The sequence below is a fragment of the Marmota flaviventris genome, chromosome 19, assembly GCF_047511675.1.
Source record: "Marmota flaviventris isolate mMarFla1 chromosome 19, mMarFla1.hap1, whole genome shotgun sequence".
In the NCBI taxonomy this organism is placed as follows: domain Eukaryota; kingdom Metazoa; phylum Chordata; class Mammalia; order Rodentia; family Sciuridae; genus Marmota; species Marmota flaviventris.
The window spans coordinates 8,417,752-8,433,019 of NC_092516.1; the positions used below are offsets into that span (position 1 = coordinate 8,417,752).

Here is a 15,268-nt window from a genome sequence, read left to right on the forward strand (position 1 = left end):
CCCAAAGTATTAATGCAACTGAAGCTGTGATATTTCCAACGACTGTAGGAGGAAAATTTAAGGGGAGAAAGGAAAACAAAACCAACCAACCCCTAAAATCATTTTCTTATTGTACATAACGACCTCATTCTCCTGTATATGCGGAAGATATAACCTTATATTTGGTAAGTGTTTCTTGTGCTATTTTATCACGTGACCTGTTTATAAAAATATATATTAAAAAAAAGTTGTAAAAATATGAGTCTGGGTTGTGTTCAGGTCACCACATGATAGTGCAGGAGGTTGTATCTGCTGTGGGTGGTCCTGGTCTCTAGACTCTCAAGCACCTCTGGATTCATCAGATGTTTGTCTTTACAACAAATATGTAGAGGCTGCATGCCCCTGCCAAGAATAAAAACTCGGCAGTGATAAGCACAGAAGTTCCCTAACCCTCTACTGCATACAGGCAGGGATGGCACTAAAATCATTACCATAATATTCCCACAAAAATATTTAGGGTTAGCAGGGTGCATTGGCCCATGGCCTCGAATACCAGCAGCTCCCAAGAGGCTGAGGCAGGAGCACTGCAAATTTGAGGCCAGTCTTGGCAACTTTTTTTTTCCTGTCTCAAAAGGAAAAAAAAAAGGCTGGGGATATAGCTCAGTGGTTGAGCACCTGGGTTCAATCATCAGTAATACAAGGGGAAAAAAGTAAGTATCTAAGATCTAGCCCACCACCTGTCCAGAAAGGCAGAAATGAACCTTTTGTCCTGTGCACAGGATAGCTGAGATTAAGCAGGGGCGAGGATGTCTCAAGAGATGGCACTGTGAATTGGCAAGTTAATTTACTCCCAGAAGAGTAAGGGAGGCTGCAGGTGAACAGGGCCACCAACTGAATGGGCAATGTCAGGCCCTGGGAGATGGAATCCCTCTGTGGTGGCCCTCACACCTCTGTGTGACAGACAACTACCAGTGAACAAAGGAGCAGGCTGTGACAAGCGCTGGGGAGGCGACTGTGACTGGTCAGGCCCCGTTTGATATGGTGCTAGAGAAGGCAGAGGCTGAGCATTGAAGGATAAGAAGGGCGGAGCTGGCGCTCTGTTAACTGGACGTGGGCGCCTGGAAGGGGACCGCGCGGCACTGCTGCGGAGTCCGGAGTCTGAGGTTTATTGGCAGTGCGGTAGGAGGCCCCAGGAAAAAGAGGGACCGGACTGCCGCGCGGGGTTCAGACGGGAACCCGGACAGGCGGGGATACTGCTCCCGCGAGCTGAGGGAGGGAGGAGGGTGGAGGAGCCCGGCATGACAGACTCCGCTGAAGAACCTGAGCAGAGAAATACGCACCGCTATTACAGAACTGAGATTGAAATAAGAAACACGCCTGCCACTCCAGCGACGCCGAAGGCTGAGGCAGGAGGGTCGCAAGTTCAAGGCTCCAACCCGGGCCGCTTAGCAATACCCTGTTTCAAAATTTTAAAAAAGAGGGGGCGCTGGGGATGAAGCGCAGAGGAAGAGAGCCCCTGGGTTCAATCCCCATTACCGCAAGAGAAAAACGAATTAAGAAATACAGGAACAACTATCGAGGCGGAACCGGAGAGCCCGCAGGCCGGTGTCTGGGCTGCTCCGGGACCCTCCACCCGTACTGCGCCCTGACCCGGAACTATTATGGTGCGGGCGAGAGTTCCTGCCCGCTTCCGGCGAGGGGCGAGTAAATAACGGACCACTTCCGGCGAGGGGCGTGATGGAGACGGATGGGTTCCCCACGCCACGGTGTGCTGCCGGTACATGACTGGAGTGCTGAGGGGAAGGCCACCGGCCTTGAGCAGCTCTGTTCCCTGGGTCCCTTCAGCCCTCTGCCTCCTCCCCTCGTTTGCGCCTCTCCGGAGCCCCGCTGCCTCGGACGCCCCGGGCTGACGGGTGTGGACTGCGGGAGCCACTTGGCTCCCCTGCGGAAATCGACTGACCTGCGGTCCAATGGCGCAATCACGGGAGGTGGCTGTTGGAGAGATGAGTGCCTTTGGCCAGAACCAGCCATATAAGGTCTTCTGGGGAGGTCAGACGTGGGACTAACCAGGCTTAGGGCAGCAGCGGAGTCTTCTGGCAGATTCTGGTGGTTTGGAATTCTCCTGTGATGTTGACTAGCTGATGGACTGCCTTGGTCTAGACAGCAAGTTTGACCAGCCCAGGCAAAGCAGTGAAAGGTCTGAACTGATTCGACAGACACCAGACTGACTAGACCAGCCTTCTTCACTGATCTCCTGACCCCACCACCAGTCTAGCCATGGAGAAGATGTCCCGTGTGACAACAGCCCTAGGTGGCAGTGCACTGACAGGCCGCACCATGAACTGCCACTTGGATGCTCCAGCCAATGCCATCAGCGTCTGCCGTGATGCAGCCCAAGTAGTCGTGGCAGGCCGCAGCATCTTCAAGATCTACGCAATAGAGGAGGAACAGTTTGTAGAAAAGCTGAACCTCCGTGTGGGCCGCAAGCCCTCACTCAACCTGAGCTGTGCTGATGTGGTCTGGCACCAGATGGATGAGAACCTGCTGGCCACAGCAGCCACAAATGGTGTGGTGGTCACATGGAACCTGGGTCGGCCATCCCGCAACAAGCAGGACCAGCTGTTCACAGAACACAAGCGCACAGTGAACAAAGTCTGCTTCCACCCCACTGAAGCCCATGTGCTGCTCAGCGGCTCCCAGGATGGCTTCATGAAGTGCTTTGACCTCCGAAGGAAGGACTCTGTCAGCACCTTCTCGGGTGAGGCCCACAGAGGCAGGTCAGGGCAGGTGTGTGACTCTGCAGGTACCTGTCTAGGCAAGCTAAGAAGTGCTTTGTGCACCAGAGGCTCTCAGATGCACTCCTGGAAATAAGCCAGAAGTAGAAGAGTGGATGGGGGCAGGCCTGGGTGAGGTGTGAGCCAGAGCATCAATAGTGGGGAAGAGGCAAGAGGCAGGACTACCAGGAATTGAGGCTGGGTGAGGCATGAGAGAGGGCATAGCCCCACAGACTCAGCCCAGCTCCAGGTTACCTCATTGCAGGATGTCTACCAGAACCTCCAAGGTTCCCAGCACAGGGATGTGGAGGAGGTGAAGTACACTGTCTAGTCCTTGCAGGGCCATCCCTGAGCCTGCTATCACTTGTCCACCTTGATGAGACCAGGTGAAGCACAAGGCAGAGCCCTGGGGCCTTGGAGAATTTGTGGGCTTCTTAAGACAGATCATGAGCTATCTGTGTCAGAAAAAGGCTGAACACTGCCCTCCCAGGCTCTTGGTGTGGTGGATTTGTAGGGCAGATGTGGTCCCTTGTCCTCTAGTCCTTTGGGCTGTCCAGGCAGCTCCAGCCCTAGGTAAAAAGGTTGGATTCCTTGGTTCTCCTACAAGCCATGGCATCCAGGGGAGTTGAGCAGATAGCCAGGTGGAGTTTCTGTTTTCCAGTACTCTGAAACTCAGTTTTACCAAGGACTAATGCAACATGCAGATTCCAGGGGAAATAGGCCTGGGAGTTTGTGCAAAAAACCCACCCTAGGAAGACCCTGGGGGCAGTCCTTTTTGCACTCTTGGCCATCTGGCCAGAGGCAGGTGTGTGACACCATCCCACAGCCACTCCAAGTGCTGCCCCCCACACACACCATAGGCCAGCTCCCTCACCTCTGCTTCCAATGATGCCCTGCCTGCAGGCCAGTCTGAGAGTGTACGGGATGTCCAATTCAGCATCCGAGACTACTTTACTTTTGCCTCCACCTTTGAGAATGGCAATGTGCAGCTCTGGGACATCCGCCGTCCTGACAGATGTGAGAGAATGTTCACAGCTCACAATGGGCCTGTCTTCTGCTGTGACTGGCACCCCGAGGACAGGTGTGGTCTGGGCTGCAGGGACCACAGGGCTGAAGGCCTGTGAGAGAGTGGGGAGTGGCAGGGCTTGGGGGGGTCCCTTCTCTCTTAGGAGAAGTCACTGAGGGTTTGGGGGCCTTCCTACAGGGGCTGGCTGGCCACAGGTGGGCGTGACAAGATGGTGAAGGTCTGGGACATGACCACGCCTCGTGCCAAGGAGATGCACTGCGTGCAGACCATCGCCTCTGTGGCCCGAGTCAAGTGGCGGCCCGAGTGCCGCCACCACCTGGCTACGTGCTCCATGATGGTAGATCACAACATCTACGTGTGGGATGTGCGCCGGCCCTTTGTGCCAGCTGCTATGTTCGAGGAGCACCGTGATGTCACCACAGGCATTGCTTGGCGCCACCCACACGACCCCTGCTTTCTGCTCTCAGGCTCCAAGGACAGCACGCTGTGCCAGCATCTGTTCCGTGATGCCAGCCAGCCTGTGGAGCGTGCCAACCCTGAGGGCCTGTGCTATGGCCTCTTCGGGGATGTGGCCTTTGCAGCCAAGGAAAGCTTAGTGGCTGCTGAGTCTGGACGCAAGCCCTATGCTGGCGACCGGCGCCACCCCATCTTCTTCAAGCGCAAGTTGGACCCTGCTGAGCCCTTTTCTGGCCTTGCTTCTAGTGCTCTCAGTGTCTTTGAGACAGAGTCTGGTGGTGGCAGCATGAGTTGGTTTGTGGACACAGCTGAGCGTTATGCTCTGGCTGGCCGGCCATTGGCCGAGCTCTGTGACCACAATGCAAAGGTGGCTCGGGAGCTAGGCCGTAACCAGGTAGGTGGGGCTGGGCTGCGGGGAAGTGGGGGTGCAGGGGCCATGACTTTGGGGTAGGGATCGGCTGCTCTGCCAGCTGCATCCCCATCCCAAGATCAGCACCAACCCTTGTCTTAGTAACAGGGTGTCAAGATCACATAGGCAGAGTGGACCAGATCCTGGGGCTGCCCTCTTGGAGGTAGAGGTCTAAGGAGTCACAGTTGATGCTGTCACCATTTGGGCATGTGCTCCATGCCTTCCTCTTGGTGCTGCACCTCTTAACAGCACCTAGCCCTCCTGAAGAGAGTGCCTGCTCTGTGCCAGTCTCTCACCCTTGGGTCACTCTGCTCATCTTCACATTGGCTGCCTCCTGGTTTTGCTTCTTCTGCTTCCCATGGGCTACATTTTCCCCAGTATGGTTGGGGCAGGATATTGGGATATTGGTGTGATTCTATTCAGGCAGGGGGTGGTGTGTGTCTGGGGTGTTGGGTGCCCAGGACCCTCTGAGTGGCTGGTGCCTGCCCCTAGGTGGCGCAGACATGGACCATGCTGCGGATCATCTACTGCAGTCCTGGTCTTGTGCCGTCTGCCAGCCTTAACCACAGTGTGGGTAAAGGCAGCTCCTGTGGCCTGCCACTTATGAACAGGTAGGTGTCTAGGGCTAGCTCTCCCCAGGGGGTGGGGCTACTGGAGCCCAGCCACCCATGAGCCTTTCCTGTCCCCAGTTTCAACCTGAAGGATATGGCCCCAGGGCTAGGCAGTGAGACACGGCTAGACCGGAGCAAGGGGGACACACGGAGCGACACGGTTCTGCTTGACTCCTCAGCCACACTCATCACCAATGAGGGTAGACTGGAGGGCAGGTGGGGATGCTGGCAGGAGTGAAGCTGAGGCACTCCACAGCAAACCACCCCTGAATGTCCTCCCTCCCTCACGGGCAGATAATGAAGAAACTGAGGGTAGCGATGTACCTGCTGACTACTTGTTGGGTGACGTTGAGGGTGAGGAGGACGAGTTGTACCCACTGGACCCAGAACATGTGCACCGTGAGTGGGGGCTTTGGTAGGGTGGAGGGAGGTGGCGGGTAGGGCAGAAGCCTAGGCCTACAACATGCCCACTGTGAGTGGGAGCTGGGCAGACTGGGGGTTTGGGGAGTGCAGGGAGGCAGTGGGGTGGCCTAGGCCCACTTGCCTGACCCTGCCTCCCAGCCGAGGAGCCCGAGTACGTGCTACCACAGGAAGCCTTCCCATTGCGCCACGAGATTCTGGACACACCTTCTGGGCCCGAGCACCTGCAGGACAAGGCCGACTCACCACACGTGAGCGGCAGTGAGGCAGATGCAGCCTCTCTGGCACCTGTGGACTCTTTCTCCCTCCTCTCCATCTCCCATGCGCTCTATGACAGCCGCCTGCCAACGGACTTCTTTAGTGTGTTGGTGTGTGACATGCTGCGCTTCTATGCTGAGCAGGGTGACGTGCAGATGGCTGTGTCTGTGCTCATTGTGCTGGGTGAACGGGTGCGCAAGGACATTGATGAGCAGACCCAGGTGTGTGCTGGGGTGGGGAGGGTCTTCCTAGAAAAGCTCCCATGCCCTAGGCTGTCTGACCATCCTGACCTCCTTGGGTCTCCCTGCAGGAGCACTGGTACACATCCTACATCGACCTGCTGCAGCGCTTCCGCCTCTGGAACGTGTCCAACGAGGTGGTCAAGCTGAGCACCAGCCGTGCGGTCAGCTGCCTCAATCAGGCGTCCACCACACTGCATGTCAACTGCAGCAATTGCAAACGGCCCATGAGCAGCCGTGGCTGGGTCTGCGACAGGTGGGGCAGTGTGGGTTGGGGGGACCCAGGGACACGTGGGCAACCCAGGAGGCCCCAGCTGAGGCATCCCCCACCCCCAGGTGCCACCGCTGTGCCAGTATGTGTGCTGTCTGCCACCACGTGGTCAAGGGTCTGTTCGTGTGGTGCCAGGGCTGCAGCCACGGAGGCCACCTGCAGCATATCATGAAGTGGCTGGAGGGCAGCTCTCACTGCCCTGCTGGCTGCGGCCACCTCTGCGAGTACTCCTGACCCAGCGCCGGCCCGCAGCTCCAGTGCCGGGGTGGAAGGGGACCAGACTTGTGAACGCAATAAAATAAGTGGGAGCTGAAGTTGCTGCTTATCCCCGAACGTACCGCGGGCGGGCGGGCGCTGTCGCCGTGGCCACAGGCGAAGCCTCCACACCACCTTCCGGGGCGGGGCGGGGGCGGGCCATGTAGGCTTCCGGCCGTTGCCATGACGACAGTTCGGTCGGGCGCTGGCTCCCAGCGTGCTTCGCGAGGCTCATGGCGCGGGGGCCGCGGGCGCTCCTGCTCGTGCTGGCGGCGCTGGCGGCGCTGGCTCGACCTGGCTCCGGCTCCTGGGAGGCGGGCGGCGGGGGATGGTGAGCGGCGCGGGCGGGAGGGCGCGCTGGGCGGCGGGGCACGGGCGGCGCTGACCGGGCTGTGCCCGCAGGCGGCTGGGCGGGCCGGCGGCGGCGGCCGTGGCGGAAGAGGAGCGCTGCACCGTGGAGCGTCGGGCGGACCTCACCTACGCCGAGTTCATGCAGCAGTACGTGCGCTCAGAGCCCGGGAACGGCTGGCTCGGCCCGCAGCGCGCGGGGGGGCGGGTACAGGCGTGCGCCGAACCTGAGCGCGGCTCCTCCTTCCGCAGGTACGCCTTCCTCAGGCCGGTCATCCTGCAGGGGCTCACGGACAACTCGGTGAGTGCTGGCGCCCGCCGCGGGCCGCCGGCTCTGCCCGCCCTGCCGCTAAGCCTTCTGCTGGTCCCCGCAGAGGTTCCGGGCCCTGTGTTCCCGAGAAAGGCTGCTGGCTTCTTTTGGGGACAATGTAGTGAGGCTGAGCACTGCCAACACCTACTCCTACCGGAAAGGTGAGCTTCCACACCAAGGGGGACCAATATGCTTAGTCTTGAACGCAGAATCACCCGGTCCTGACCAGTGTTTTTCCCCATAGTGGATCTGCCCTTCCAGGAATACGTTGAGCAGTTGCTACACCCTCAGGATCCTGCCTCCCTGGGGAACGGTGAGCCAGACCTGATAGCAGAGGTATGGGACACTTGGGAGTCCCCGGGTGCCAGATTCTGGCACCCGGGGACTTCCTTCTTTGCTGGCAGACACCTTGTACTTCTTTGGGGACAACAACTTCACTGAGTGGGCATCGCTCTTTCGGCACTATTCACCACCCCCGTTTCGTCTTCTGGGAACCACCCCTGCCTATAGCTTTGGAATCGCGGGTAGGTGCTCTTTGGGAGTCATGTGTGAGGGTGTGTGGCAGCCAGTGCAGGTTGTTTTAGTCACCAGCTGCTCATAACTGACTCCACAGGAGCTGGCTCTGGGGTGCCCTTCCACTGGCATGGGCCGGGGTTCTCGGAGGTCATCTATGGCCGCAAGGTCTGTACAGGCTGAGGGCTGAGGCTTGAGGCTTGGGACTTGCTGGCTACAAGACCCAATAGTGACTTCATGCTCCTGCCAGCAGCGTTGGTTCCTCTACCCACCTGAGAAGGCACCAGAGTTCCATCCCAACAAAACTACACTGGCCTGGCTGCAGGACACATACCCAGCCCTGACATCATCAGAGCGGCCCCTGGAGTGTACCATCCGAGCTGGTGAGGTCAGTGACAAGTAGGGGGACCAGGCCAGGCCCAAAGGTGCCCAATCTTTATGCTCCACATCCCCCACCAGGTGTACCATCTGGGCCAGTGAGATTAGTGGCTGGCAGCAGGGGCCAGACCCAAAGTTCCCTGACTAATCCTCTCTGGTCCAACCCTCAGGTGCTGTACTTCCCTGACCGCTGGTGGCATGCCACTCTCAACCTGGACACCAGTGTCTTCATCTCAACCTTCCTTGGTTAGTCAGAGCAGGCAGCTGGTGAGCTTGTCATACACCAGCACGTGCCCCTGTAGTGCTCACAGATTTTATTACAGAGACAGTGGCAGCAGCAGGGGCCTCAGCCCAGCCCACCCTCACCTGCTTTTCCTGCCCAGAAAGGGACAGGGGAGGCTCATGGCCCAGCAAGGGCTATGCTGAAAGAGGGAGCAGTCCAGAGCCCACCAGCAGAACTGATGGGGATGGGCCCAGAGACACAAACTATGTACAGGTTCTGGGGCTTCTGCCTCAGGACCCTCTGGGGCGAGGTCCTCAGTAGTCCTCCACCCAGCCGTTCTCAGAGATGAATGCATCGATGACTTCCTTCATGGCCAGGTTGGGGATGAGCTGTTCCTGGGTCAGGGGGCTCCGAGTCACAGGGTCAAAATGGCCCACACGCTGCAGTTACAACAGGGTCAGGGGGCTCAGTGTGCTGGAGCTGCGCCTCTAGCCCTGGTCCCCAGGCCCATGGCCTTACCTGCAGATGCTCCTCAATGTCTTTGCGGTCATAAGTGATGCCACTTGGCGTGATGCAGGGTTCCCGCATCAGCTCAAAGCTGATCTTTCCACACAGGTAGTCAGGGATGTCTCGTTTCTGTAACATAAGAGCAGTATCAAAGATAGGAAGAGACACTGTTCTAGTACCTTCGATTCTCAGGCTTCAGGGAATAGATGCTCACCTTTCTCTTCTCGTCTACCTGAGAGAAGAGCTCATCCATGTCCGCCATGTATTTGTCCTGTGAAGAGTGGAGCATGTGTGGGCCACGCGCAGGCACACAACCCAACATCAGTCGGGGGTACCCTCTGTCTCACACACACACCCCAACACACACACATGGGCCAGGGGCACCCTCACGTGCTTGGCCTCGATGCAGGCTTGCTGGGCACGGACGTGGCCATCATCCTCATCACCTTCGTGGTTCCGCTGACACTCCTCCAGCTCCCTAAGGGTTGACCAGGAGCTGGTCAAAACGGACCTGGGCAGATGTCAGAGCCCACCCAGCCTTGGGCATCTTCCCCCAGCTTCCTCTGTGCCACCTTAGCTTTCAATAAACACCTGTGCTGGTGACTCAGTTTAACCCAAGAAGGCAGCCTGACAAGGAGCGGGAGGGGCCCACCTCTCGCGCTCTGCAGTGATGAGCCGTGAGAGGTAGGCATGCAGCTCGCTCTCCTGGTGGATGCGCCGCTCCTCGATGCTATTCCAGCGTTTCTTCTTGGCGATGCGCAGAGCACTAGGGATGTCATCCCCAAAGTTGAGCCGCTGCTCCTTGGCCAAGCTGTAAGCTGGGAATGGAGATTTAAGATTAGTCTGGCCAGCCCATCCCTGGGGCCCCAGGTGCCCAAGGCAAGGCAGGGTGTTGGCCCACCTCGCTGCAGATTGGCAATGGCCTCGTCGTAGCTCTCCATCTCCAGCTGGCACTGACCCAGAAAGAAGTGTGCCTTCACGGACTGCCCATCCAGCTCCAGGGCTCGCCGACAGTCGGCCAGAGCCTGCTCTGGCTGCTGCATCTTCAGGTAGCACAGGGCCCGGTTGGTATAGTACACTGCCACCAGGGGGTTCCGAGTCTGGGGACCAAGGCCAGCACGAGAGGGTGTGGGCCCGCCTTGCCCTTCTGCCCCAGCAAGCTGACAACCCCATGTCCCAGGTCCAGTCCCGGCTTTGGGGCCATGGCTGGAGTCGGGAAACTAAAGGTTTCTCAGCTGTCAGACCCCTGGGTTCTGGCTGACACCACCCTCATGACTCTAATTCACTGACTTTGTTAAAGTAAGTTTCCCAATCTTGCTGAGGACCCCGGCCCAGCCGGCCTCAAGCATCCCACCCGCCCGATCCGGGATCGGGTCGCGCATAGCCGCCTGTGGAATGAGATCGCCACCGAGTCTCCGCAGCCCAAAGCCCCGCGGGGCTGGCGGCGCCCGGGCTGGGGAGGAGCGCCGGGCGCGCCCCCGCCCCGCGCACTCACGATGGCGCGGCCGTAGCAGGCCGCCGCCTCCGGGTACTTGCGGCCCACGAAGAGCCGGTTGCCCTGTTCCTTGAGCTCCTGCGCGCTCGGACTCTTCTCTGGGCTGCCGCCGCCGGCGCCTAGACGCGCGCCACCCTCCTTCTCCTCCTTGCCCTTCATGGCGCCGCGCGGCACGGACTGGGTTCCGCTCCCGGGCTCCGCGCCCGGCCGCCCCTCACCCGCCCCTCACCCGCAGCCCGCGCCGCGATCCGCTCGGCCCGGTCGGGCGATTCGCCACCGGAACTTCCGGCGCGGGGCGGGGTTGCAGAACGGGAACGCGCGCGGAGCCGCGCGACCGACGACCTGGGGGCGGGGCGCTCCGGGCGGGCTCCGCCTCCGACCTCGCCCCGTGACCCCGCCCCTCCACACGAACATGGCGGCCCTCAGCAGGCTCTGGGGCAGCGAAGACCCGAAACGCTGGGCCGTCATCTCGACGCGCCGCAGAAAGGTGCTTCGGGAGCGCGCGGGCGCCAGGGGACAGCTGGAGGTCCTGGACCACTGATAAGGCGGCAGGGAGGAGAGGGCCAGCAGGTAGGGCGTCATGGACTCCCCTCACCATCCTTCCTCAGGTACTGGGAAGGAGCTGTCAGCGGCCAGCGTGAGGCGAGTGGACAGGCGGCGAGGGACAACGGCCAAGAGAAGAGCTGTGGCGGCCGCCGGCGTGGAAACCACGGCGAGGGGCGGGGTCACGGTGGGCCGGGCTTCCTCCGGGGCGGGGCCTCGTGCAGGATGGGCCTCGATGGGCCGGGCTTCCTGCGGGGCGGGGCCTCTCCGGGGTCCGAGCCTCCCTGGCGAGGTCCCGCACCTGGGCTTCCCTCAATGCACTGTCTGCAGCAGCTTGTGGCCAACAACCCCCAGAGCTGGTGATGCAGCGTTCAGCCACTGCCTTTGGCAGCTTTCCGAGGGAGCGCGCCGCAGTCACGAAGCTGTGCACCCTCGGTGTTGTGGGTGGCGCCACCGTCTTGGGGAAATCAGGCGCAGCCTGGGCACCTGAGTGCCCTTGCTTGTGGAAAGAGTTGGTGATGTATGATATGGTCTTGAGATCCGTCTTGAGAATCCCCCCATCTCTTGGGGGGCAGCTGGAACCCCCCAATTGGCCACATTGCCTGGCCGGCCTACCTTGCAGTATATTCTCAGGCACTACCTGCTGTACCTGGACCAGGGGCAAGAGAGTGCTGCAGCCCTGAACAGAGGTGAGTAAGCAGCTGGTGGGCTGGGAGGACATCCAGGACCTTATCAGGGAGCACTGGTTGGGCCCTCGGGGCCCACTCCGGCTTTTCCCCAGCTTGTGCCTCAGGGTGATGGACCCCCTCCCCTTGTGAAGACAGTACAGTGGACGTGGTCTGTGAGCCGAAGCTGTGCCAGACCTGCTGCCCGATCTCAGCACCAGCTCAGCCACCCACAAGACACTAGGCTGGTCAAGAAGCACAGGACTCCCACCAAGTGAACCTGACCATGGGCCAGGGCCTGCTAACCTGCCACAAGACCTCAGGACACAGGTCTCTCTGGATGGCAGGCTGACCAAATAGGAGACTGGGTGCCACAGGAGCTCAATAAACATTTGCTAAACTCAGTTTGAGCAGAAGGCCCACAGTCCCTCCCCAGGTACCACCAGCTCCTTTATAGCATGGGGTCATTGGTACTCTAACTCCACTCTCATCTAGGTTCAGAGGTACAAGGAGGAAGGAAGTCCAGGCTCTCTTCAGTGTGTGGCGGGTCCCCTGTGATCTGGGTTAGGGGCAGAGAAGCCTCCAAAGCCCTGGGACAGGTTCCTGTCACCGTGTAAAATATTTATTCATTCTCCCCAAAAGGCTCAGACTGCAAGTCCTGGGGGTGGGTTGGGGTGGGGTTGGTGAGGTGGTGTCTTCTCTGGGGCTGTCTTTAGGGATCTCCGTCCAACCCTGGCCCAGCAACCTTCTCCCCAGGACTGGGAGGGGCAGCCAGGGCTGGTGTTAGGCTTGGCCTCAGCTCAGTGGACTGCAGGGCCCACTTGCCCCACAGAGAGCAGCAGCCTTGAGGTGTCTGTTCACCAGGGGCAACATGCAGGCCTGCCTGGTGGTCAACCCACCGCATGCTTGGCCTAGCCTAGGTGCCTGGGAGTAGGTCAGGGCGGTGGGGGGATGTGGGCACCCAGCAGATCATAGGCAAAGATGTTCCAGAAGATGGCGAAGAGCAGGAAAGTGCCATAGGCGAGTAGCACCACCCACCAGCCGCACTGGTCCTGAAGGCGCTCCTCGTAACTGCGCAGGATGGTGAGGCCCATGCTCACCCCCACCACTGCGCCAGCCAGGTGTGCCATGAAGCTGGGCTGTGGGCCCGAGGAGGGCAGTGGTGGGGAGAAGCGCAGCCACACGGCCCGGCCCACCTCAGAGCTCACTGCAGAGGGAGCAACAGGTGGGAGTTGTCCTGTTTACAGACTGCGGCCCCCCATTCCCCCATCCAGCCCCCTACTCACTGCACACCAGGGCCAGCACCATCCTCAGCAGCTTGTAGGGACACCTCATCCCAGCCCAGTTCTGATGGCATGCAGACAGAGAGGCCGTGAGGCAGGCCAAGTGGGCCCCTTCCCACACCCAGCCTCCAGGTGGCCCCATTACCATGACAACGTTGGCCAGGTGTGCTGAGCACAGGGCATAGACCCCTCCAGAGCCCCCCACCACAGGGGCCCGCATGTCCGTGATGGAGACAGTCAGGGAACCTGCAGAGCAGAAGGAAGTGTGAAGAAGCAGCCAGCCAGGGCAGTGGGCAGAGGGCCCACGCCTGCCTTACCTGCCAGCACACCCGCCAGGTAGAGCAGGCTGATGCGGAGGAGACCATGCACCATCTCCAGGGGTACTCCGATCATCAGCTGCAGGAGGGCATTGAACCCCAGCTGCTCCAACCTGGCCGCAGGAGGGTGGGGTCAGCTGTGTTGCCCACCTGTCTCCAGGCCCACCTCAAGACTGCATTTTTCTGGCTGAGCTGGCCTGACCATAACGGTGCTCACGACAGGCACAGCAGCCCCACTCACCCAGCGTGCATGAACATGTAAGTGAGGAAGCGCCAGGCGCGAGCGCGGTGCCCAGGGTGGTACACCAGGGGGCTCTTCATGTACTCGGGGTGGTAGGTCTGCAGCACCCACTTGTTGAGGCGTGCCCCATAGCACAGGAACACGATGATCTGGGGACAGGAGTGTTAGGGCTGGGTAGGGCAGGGCCGTGGGAAGCTCCTAGGGCAGCAGGTGGGCAGGCCCACCTGGGTGAGGGTGACTGAGGCCATAAACACAGGGGGCGGGCAGCTGCGGTGCCGGTAGAAGTACCAGCGGCGGTCTACTTCACAGGGCAGTATCTCATAGGCTACGTAGCGCACAAACCGCTTGTAGACACCTAGGCCAGGCTCATCCAGCAGCCCATCTCGGGGCAGTGACCGCTGTCCATTAGCGATGGCCCTCTTGAAGCTGCTGGAGCGCTTGCTGCTGATCTGGGGGACAGGGATATCAGCATGGGCTGTAGTGTCATCCCCCACAGCACCCTGCCCCTTAGGTTGCCCACAGGGTCTGAGGCCCTGCACTGCCCCAATCTATGAGCCTTCCCCAGGAAGAAGCCACCTGCCTACCCTGCTCTGGCCAGGGCAATGTGCCTGTCCAGGTCTGGGCCACCCCCCTGCTGCCCACCCACCGTGGCACTGACCAGGTCCACCAGTTCCTGGTAGCAGACCTGACCCCGCTCGTTGCTCTGGGCCAGGGCCACCAGCATGTCCAACTTGGCAGGGTCCAGGGGCAGCTCATGGCTGTGCACCAGCCCAGCGAAGGTGTCCGCACCGATGAAGCCTGTGTTCTCAGGGTCCAGCTGCTGTGGTGGGGGAGCCGCCGACCAAGGCTTGAGGGTGCGCCCACCCGGACCATGGGGCTGAGCCGGGCTGGCTAAGAGCAGCAGGCTGGTTCCTGGGACCTGGCTTGTTCCCAGGTCCTTCCAGGGCACGGTGCCCGGGTCCCCAGGGCTCCCCCCACCTTATTTCCACCCTCCCCGTCCTGGGAGGGAGGGCCCGAGTCAGAAGACGAGACCACCCTCTCACCGCTCTGTTTTCCTTGGAAGCTCAGGCATAGGGGCCAAGGGGCACGCGGAGAGGGGGCTTGGGTGGCGGGTGTCCGGCGGGGCTGTCTGGAAGCCCGGTCCCTCCCCCAGCCCAGCGCCGCAGCGGGAGGATCGTCGGGGGGCGGTGCCGGCCCCCACCCCACGCACCTGCTCCTGGATGAGCTGCAGCAGCGAGCTCCTGTCCATAGAGCCGGGCCGGGCAACGGGCCGGGGTCGGCCGAGGCCGGGAGGGGCTGCTCTGCGGACGACTCCGCTCCGCCCCTGCCGGCCCACTCCGCCTGCTCCGCTCGGCGCGCGCCGCGCTCAAGTCGCGTCACGGAACCGCCCGCCCCGCGCACACGCCGCCACGAAACGCGCGCCCCTCGCACACGGACGCACCGCCCCGGATGCACGCCCTGGGTAGGAACCGGCCTCCTCCAAGCGGATGGTTCCGATGCAGGCACTGTGTGCGCCCTCCGGGCAGCTGAAGCTCCTTCTGCCAAGCTCAGACGGCGATTCAGTCAAGGTGCAGTTTCTAAAACTCCGCCGAATTAAGACCTTCAGCTTTCCTTTGCAGCCTTCTGGGGCTCAAGCTTCAGCATGGGCCTCCCTTCCTCCGAGAAGCTTCTCCTGACCGCTAGGCTTCCTGACTCCCCAAGTTGTGACATTGCGCTCCCGTCGCTGGGATGGAAGTTCCTTAAGTG

General features: G+C 60.6%; 4 protein-coding genes and 1 long non-coding RNA gene across 7 annotated transcripts; 3 read left to right on the forward strand and 2 right to left on the reverse strand.

Annotated features, from left to right (window-relative positions):
• The first annotated feature begins 1,703 nt into the window (after positions 1–1,703).
• Positions 1,704–6,758, forward strand: Wdr24 (WD repeat domain 24). The gene is made up of 9 exons (XM_027940659.2): positions 1,704–2,737; positions 3,657–3,834; positions 3,958–4,630; positions 5,138–5,256; positions 5,335–5,456; positions 5,551–5,655; positions 5,818–6,155; positions 6,245–6,429; positions 6,510–6,758. Exons 1-9 carry the CDS (start codon positions 2,257–2,259, stop codon positions 6,676–6,678), a joined length of 2,370 nt encoding a protein of 789 aa, XP_027796460.1. The 5' UTR covers positions 1,704–2,256; the 3' UTR covers positions 6,679–6,758.
• A 142-nt stretch (positions 6,759–6,900) lies between these two features.
• Positions 6,901–9,581, forward strand: Jmjd8 (jumonji domain containing 8). Its single transcript, XM_027940665.3, has 9 exons — positions 6,901–7,030; positions 7,102–7,197; positions 7,300–7,348; positions 7,422–7,518; positions 7,602–7,670; positions 7,762–7,881; positions 7,971–8,038; positions 8,124–8,258; positions 8,419–9,581. The coding sequence occupies exons 1-9, from the start codon at positions 6,933–6,935 to the stop codon at positions 8,497–8,499; spliced, it is 813 nt and encodes a 270-aa protein (XP_027796466.2). The 5' UTR covers positions 6,901–6,932; the 3' UTR covers positions 8,500–9,581.
• Positions 8,548–10,723, reverse strand: Stub1 (STIP1 homology and U-box containing protein 1). 2 transcript variants are annotated; one of them, XM_027940422.2, is made up of 7 exons: positions 10,474–10,723; positions 9,880–10,078; positions 9,631–9,796; positions 9,348–9,456; positions 9,193–9,249; positions 8,991–9,107; positions 8,548–8,911 (listed from the first exon to the last, which is right to left on the reverse strand). In XM_027940422.2, exons 1-7 carry the CDS (start codon positions 10,630–10,632, stop codon positions 8,786–8,788), a joined length of 933 nt encoding a protein of 310 aa, XP_027796223.1. In that variant the 5' UTR covers positions 10,633–10,723; the 3' UTR covers positions 8,548–8,785. The 2 variants fall into 2 exon arrangements, with proteins under 2 accessions (XP_027796223.1, XP_027796224.1); XM_027940423.2 differs by having other exon boundaries at positions 9,369–9,456; positions 10,474–10,721.
• Positions 10,724–10,873: 150 nt separating this feature from the next.
• On the forward strand, positions 10,874–12,085 carry LOC114096829 (uncharacterized). Its single transcript, XR_003583499.3, has 3 exons — positions 10,874–10,960; positions 11,082–11,705; positions 11,837–12,085. It is a non-coding gene; the product is annotated as an uncharacterized lncRNA (long non-coding RNA).
• Positions 12,086–12,281: 196 nt separating this feature from the next.
• Positions 12,282–14,884, reverse strand: Rhbdl1 (rhomboid like 1). Of its 2 annotated transcripts, none has more exons than XM_027940421.2 (8): positions 14,733–14,884; positions 14,181–14,339; positions 13,747–13,971; positions 13,523–13,671; positions 13,282–13,394; positions 13,110–13,210; positions 12,968–13,028; positions 12,282–12,888 (listed from the first exon to the last, which is right to left on the reverse strand). In XM_027940421.2, exons 1-8 carry the CDS (start codon positions 14,769–14,771, stop codon positions 12,617–12,619), a joined length of 1,119 nt encoding a protein of 372 aa, XP_027796222.1. In that variant the 5' UTR covers positions 14,772–14,884; the 3' UTR covers positions 12,282–12,616. The 2 variants fall into 2 exon arrangements, with proteins under 2 accessions (XP_027796222.1, XP_027796221.1); XM_027940420.2 differs by having other exon boundaries at positions 14,181–14,342; positions 14,733–14,876.
• Positions 14,885–15,268: the final 384 nt, after the last annotated feature.

Excerpts from the sequence above, each read along its gene's own strand:
- Rhbdl1 (XM_027940420.2), bottom strand. The coding sequence starts at position 14,771 with ATGGACAGGAGCTCGCTGCTGCAGCTCATCCAGGAGCAG. Across the intron at positions 13,395-13,522 it reads TACATGTTCATGCACGCTGG|GTTGGAGCAGCTGGGGTTCA; the intron begins GTGAGTGGGGCT and ends TCCTGCGGCCAG. Across the intron at positions 13,211-13,281 it reads CCTGGCGGGTGTGCTGGCAG|GTTCCCTGACTGTCTCCATC; the intron begins GTAAGGCAGGCG and ends TCTGCTCTGCAG.
- Stub1 (XM_027940422.2), bottom strand. The coding sequence starts at position 10,632 with ATGAAGGGCAAGGAGGAGAAGGAGGGTGGCGCGCGTCTAGGCGCCGGC. Across the intron at positions 9,250-9,347 it reads TGAGGGTGCCCCTGGCCCAT|GACAAATACATGGCGGACAT; the intron begins GTGTGTGTGTTG and ends CACTCTTCACAG. Across the intron at positions 9,108-9,192 it reads AGGTAGACGAGAAGAGAAAG|AAACGAGACATCCCTGACTA; the intron begins GTGAGCATCTAT and ends CTTATGTTACAG.
- Jmjd8 (XM_027940665.3), top strand. The coding sequence starts at position 6,933 with ATGGCGCGGGGGCCGCGGGCGCTCCTGCTCGTGCTGGCGGCGCTGGCG. Across the intron at positions 7,671-7,761 it reads TCCTGCCTCCCTGGGGAACG|ACACCTTGTACTTCTTTGGG; the intron begins GTGAGCCAGACC and ends CTTTGCTGGCAG. Across the intron at positions 8,039-8,123 it reads AGGTCATCTATGGCCGCAAG|CGTTGGTTCCTCTACCCACC; the intron begins GTCTGTACAGGC and ends TCCTGCCAGCAG.
- Wdr24 (XM_027940659.2), top strand. The coding sequence starts at position 2,257 with ATGGAGAAGATGTCCCGTGTGACAACAGCCCTAGGTGGCAGTGCACTG. Across the intron at positions 2,738-3,656 it reads CTCTGTCAGCACCTTCTCGG|GCCAGTCTGAGAGTGTACGG; the intron begins GTGAGGCCCACA and ends CCCTGCCTGCAG. Across the intron at positions 6,430-6,509 it reads CGTGGCTGGGTCTGCGACAG|GTGCCACCGCTGTGCCAGTA; the intron begins GTGGGGCAGTGT and ends CCCCACCCCCAG.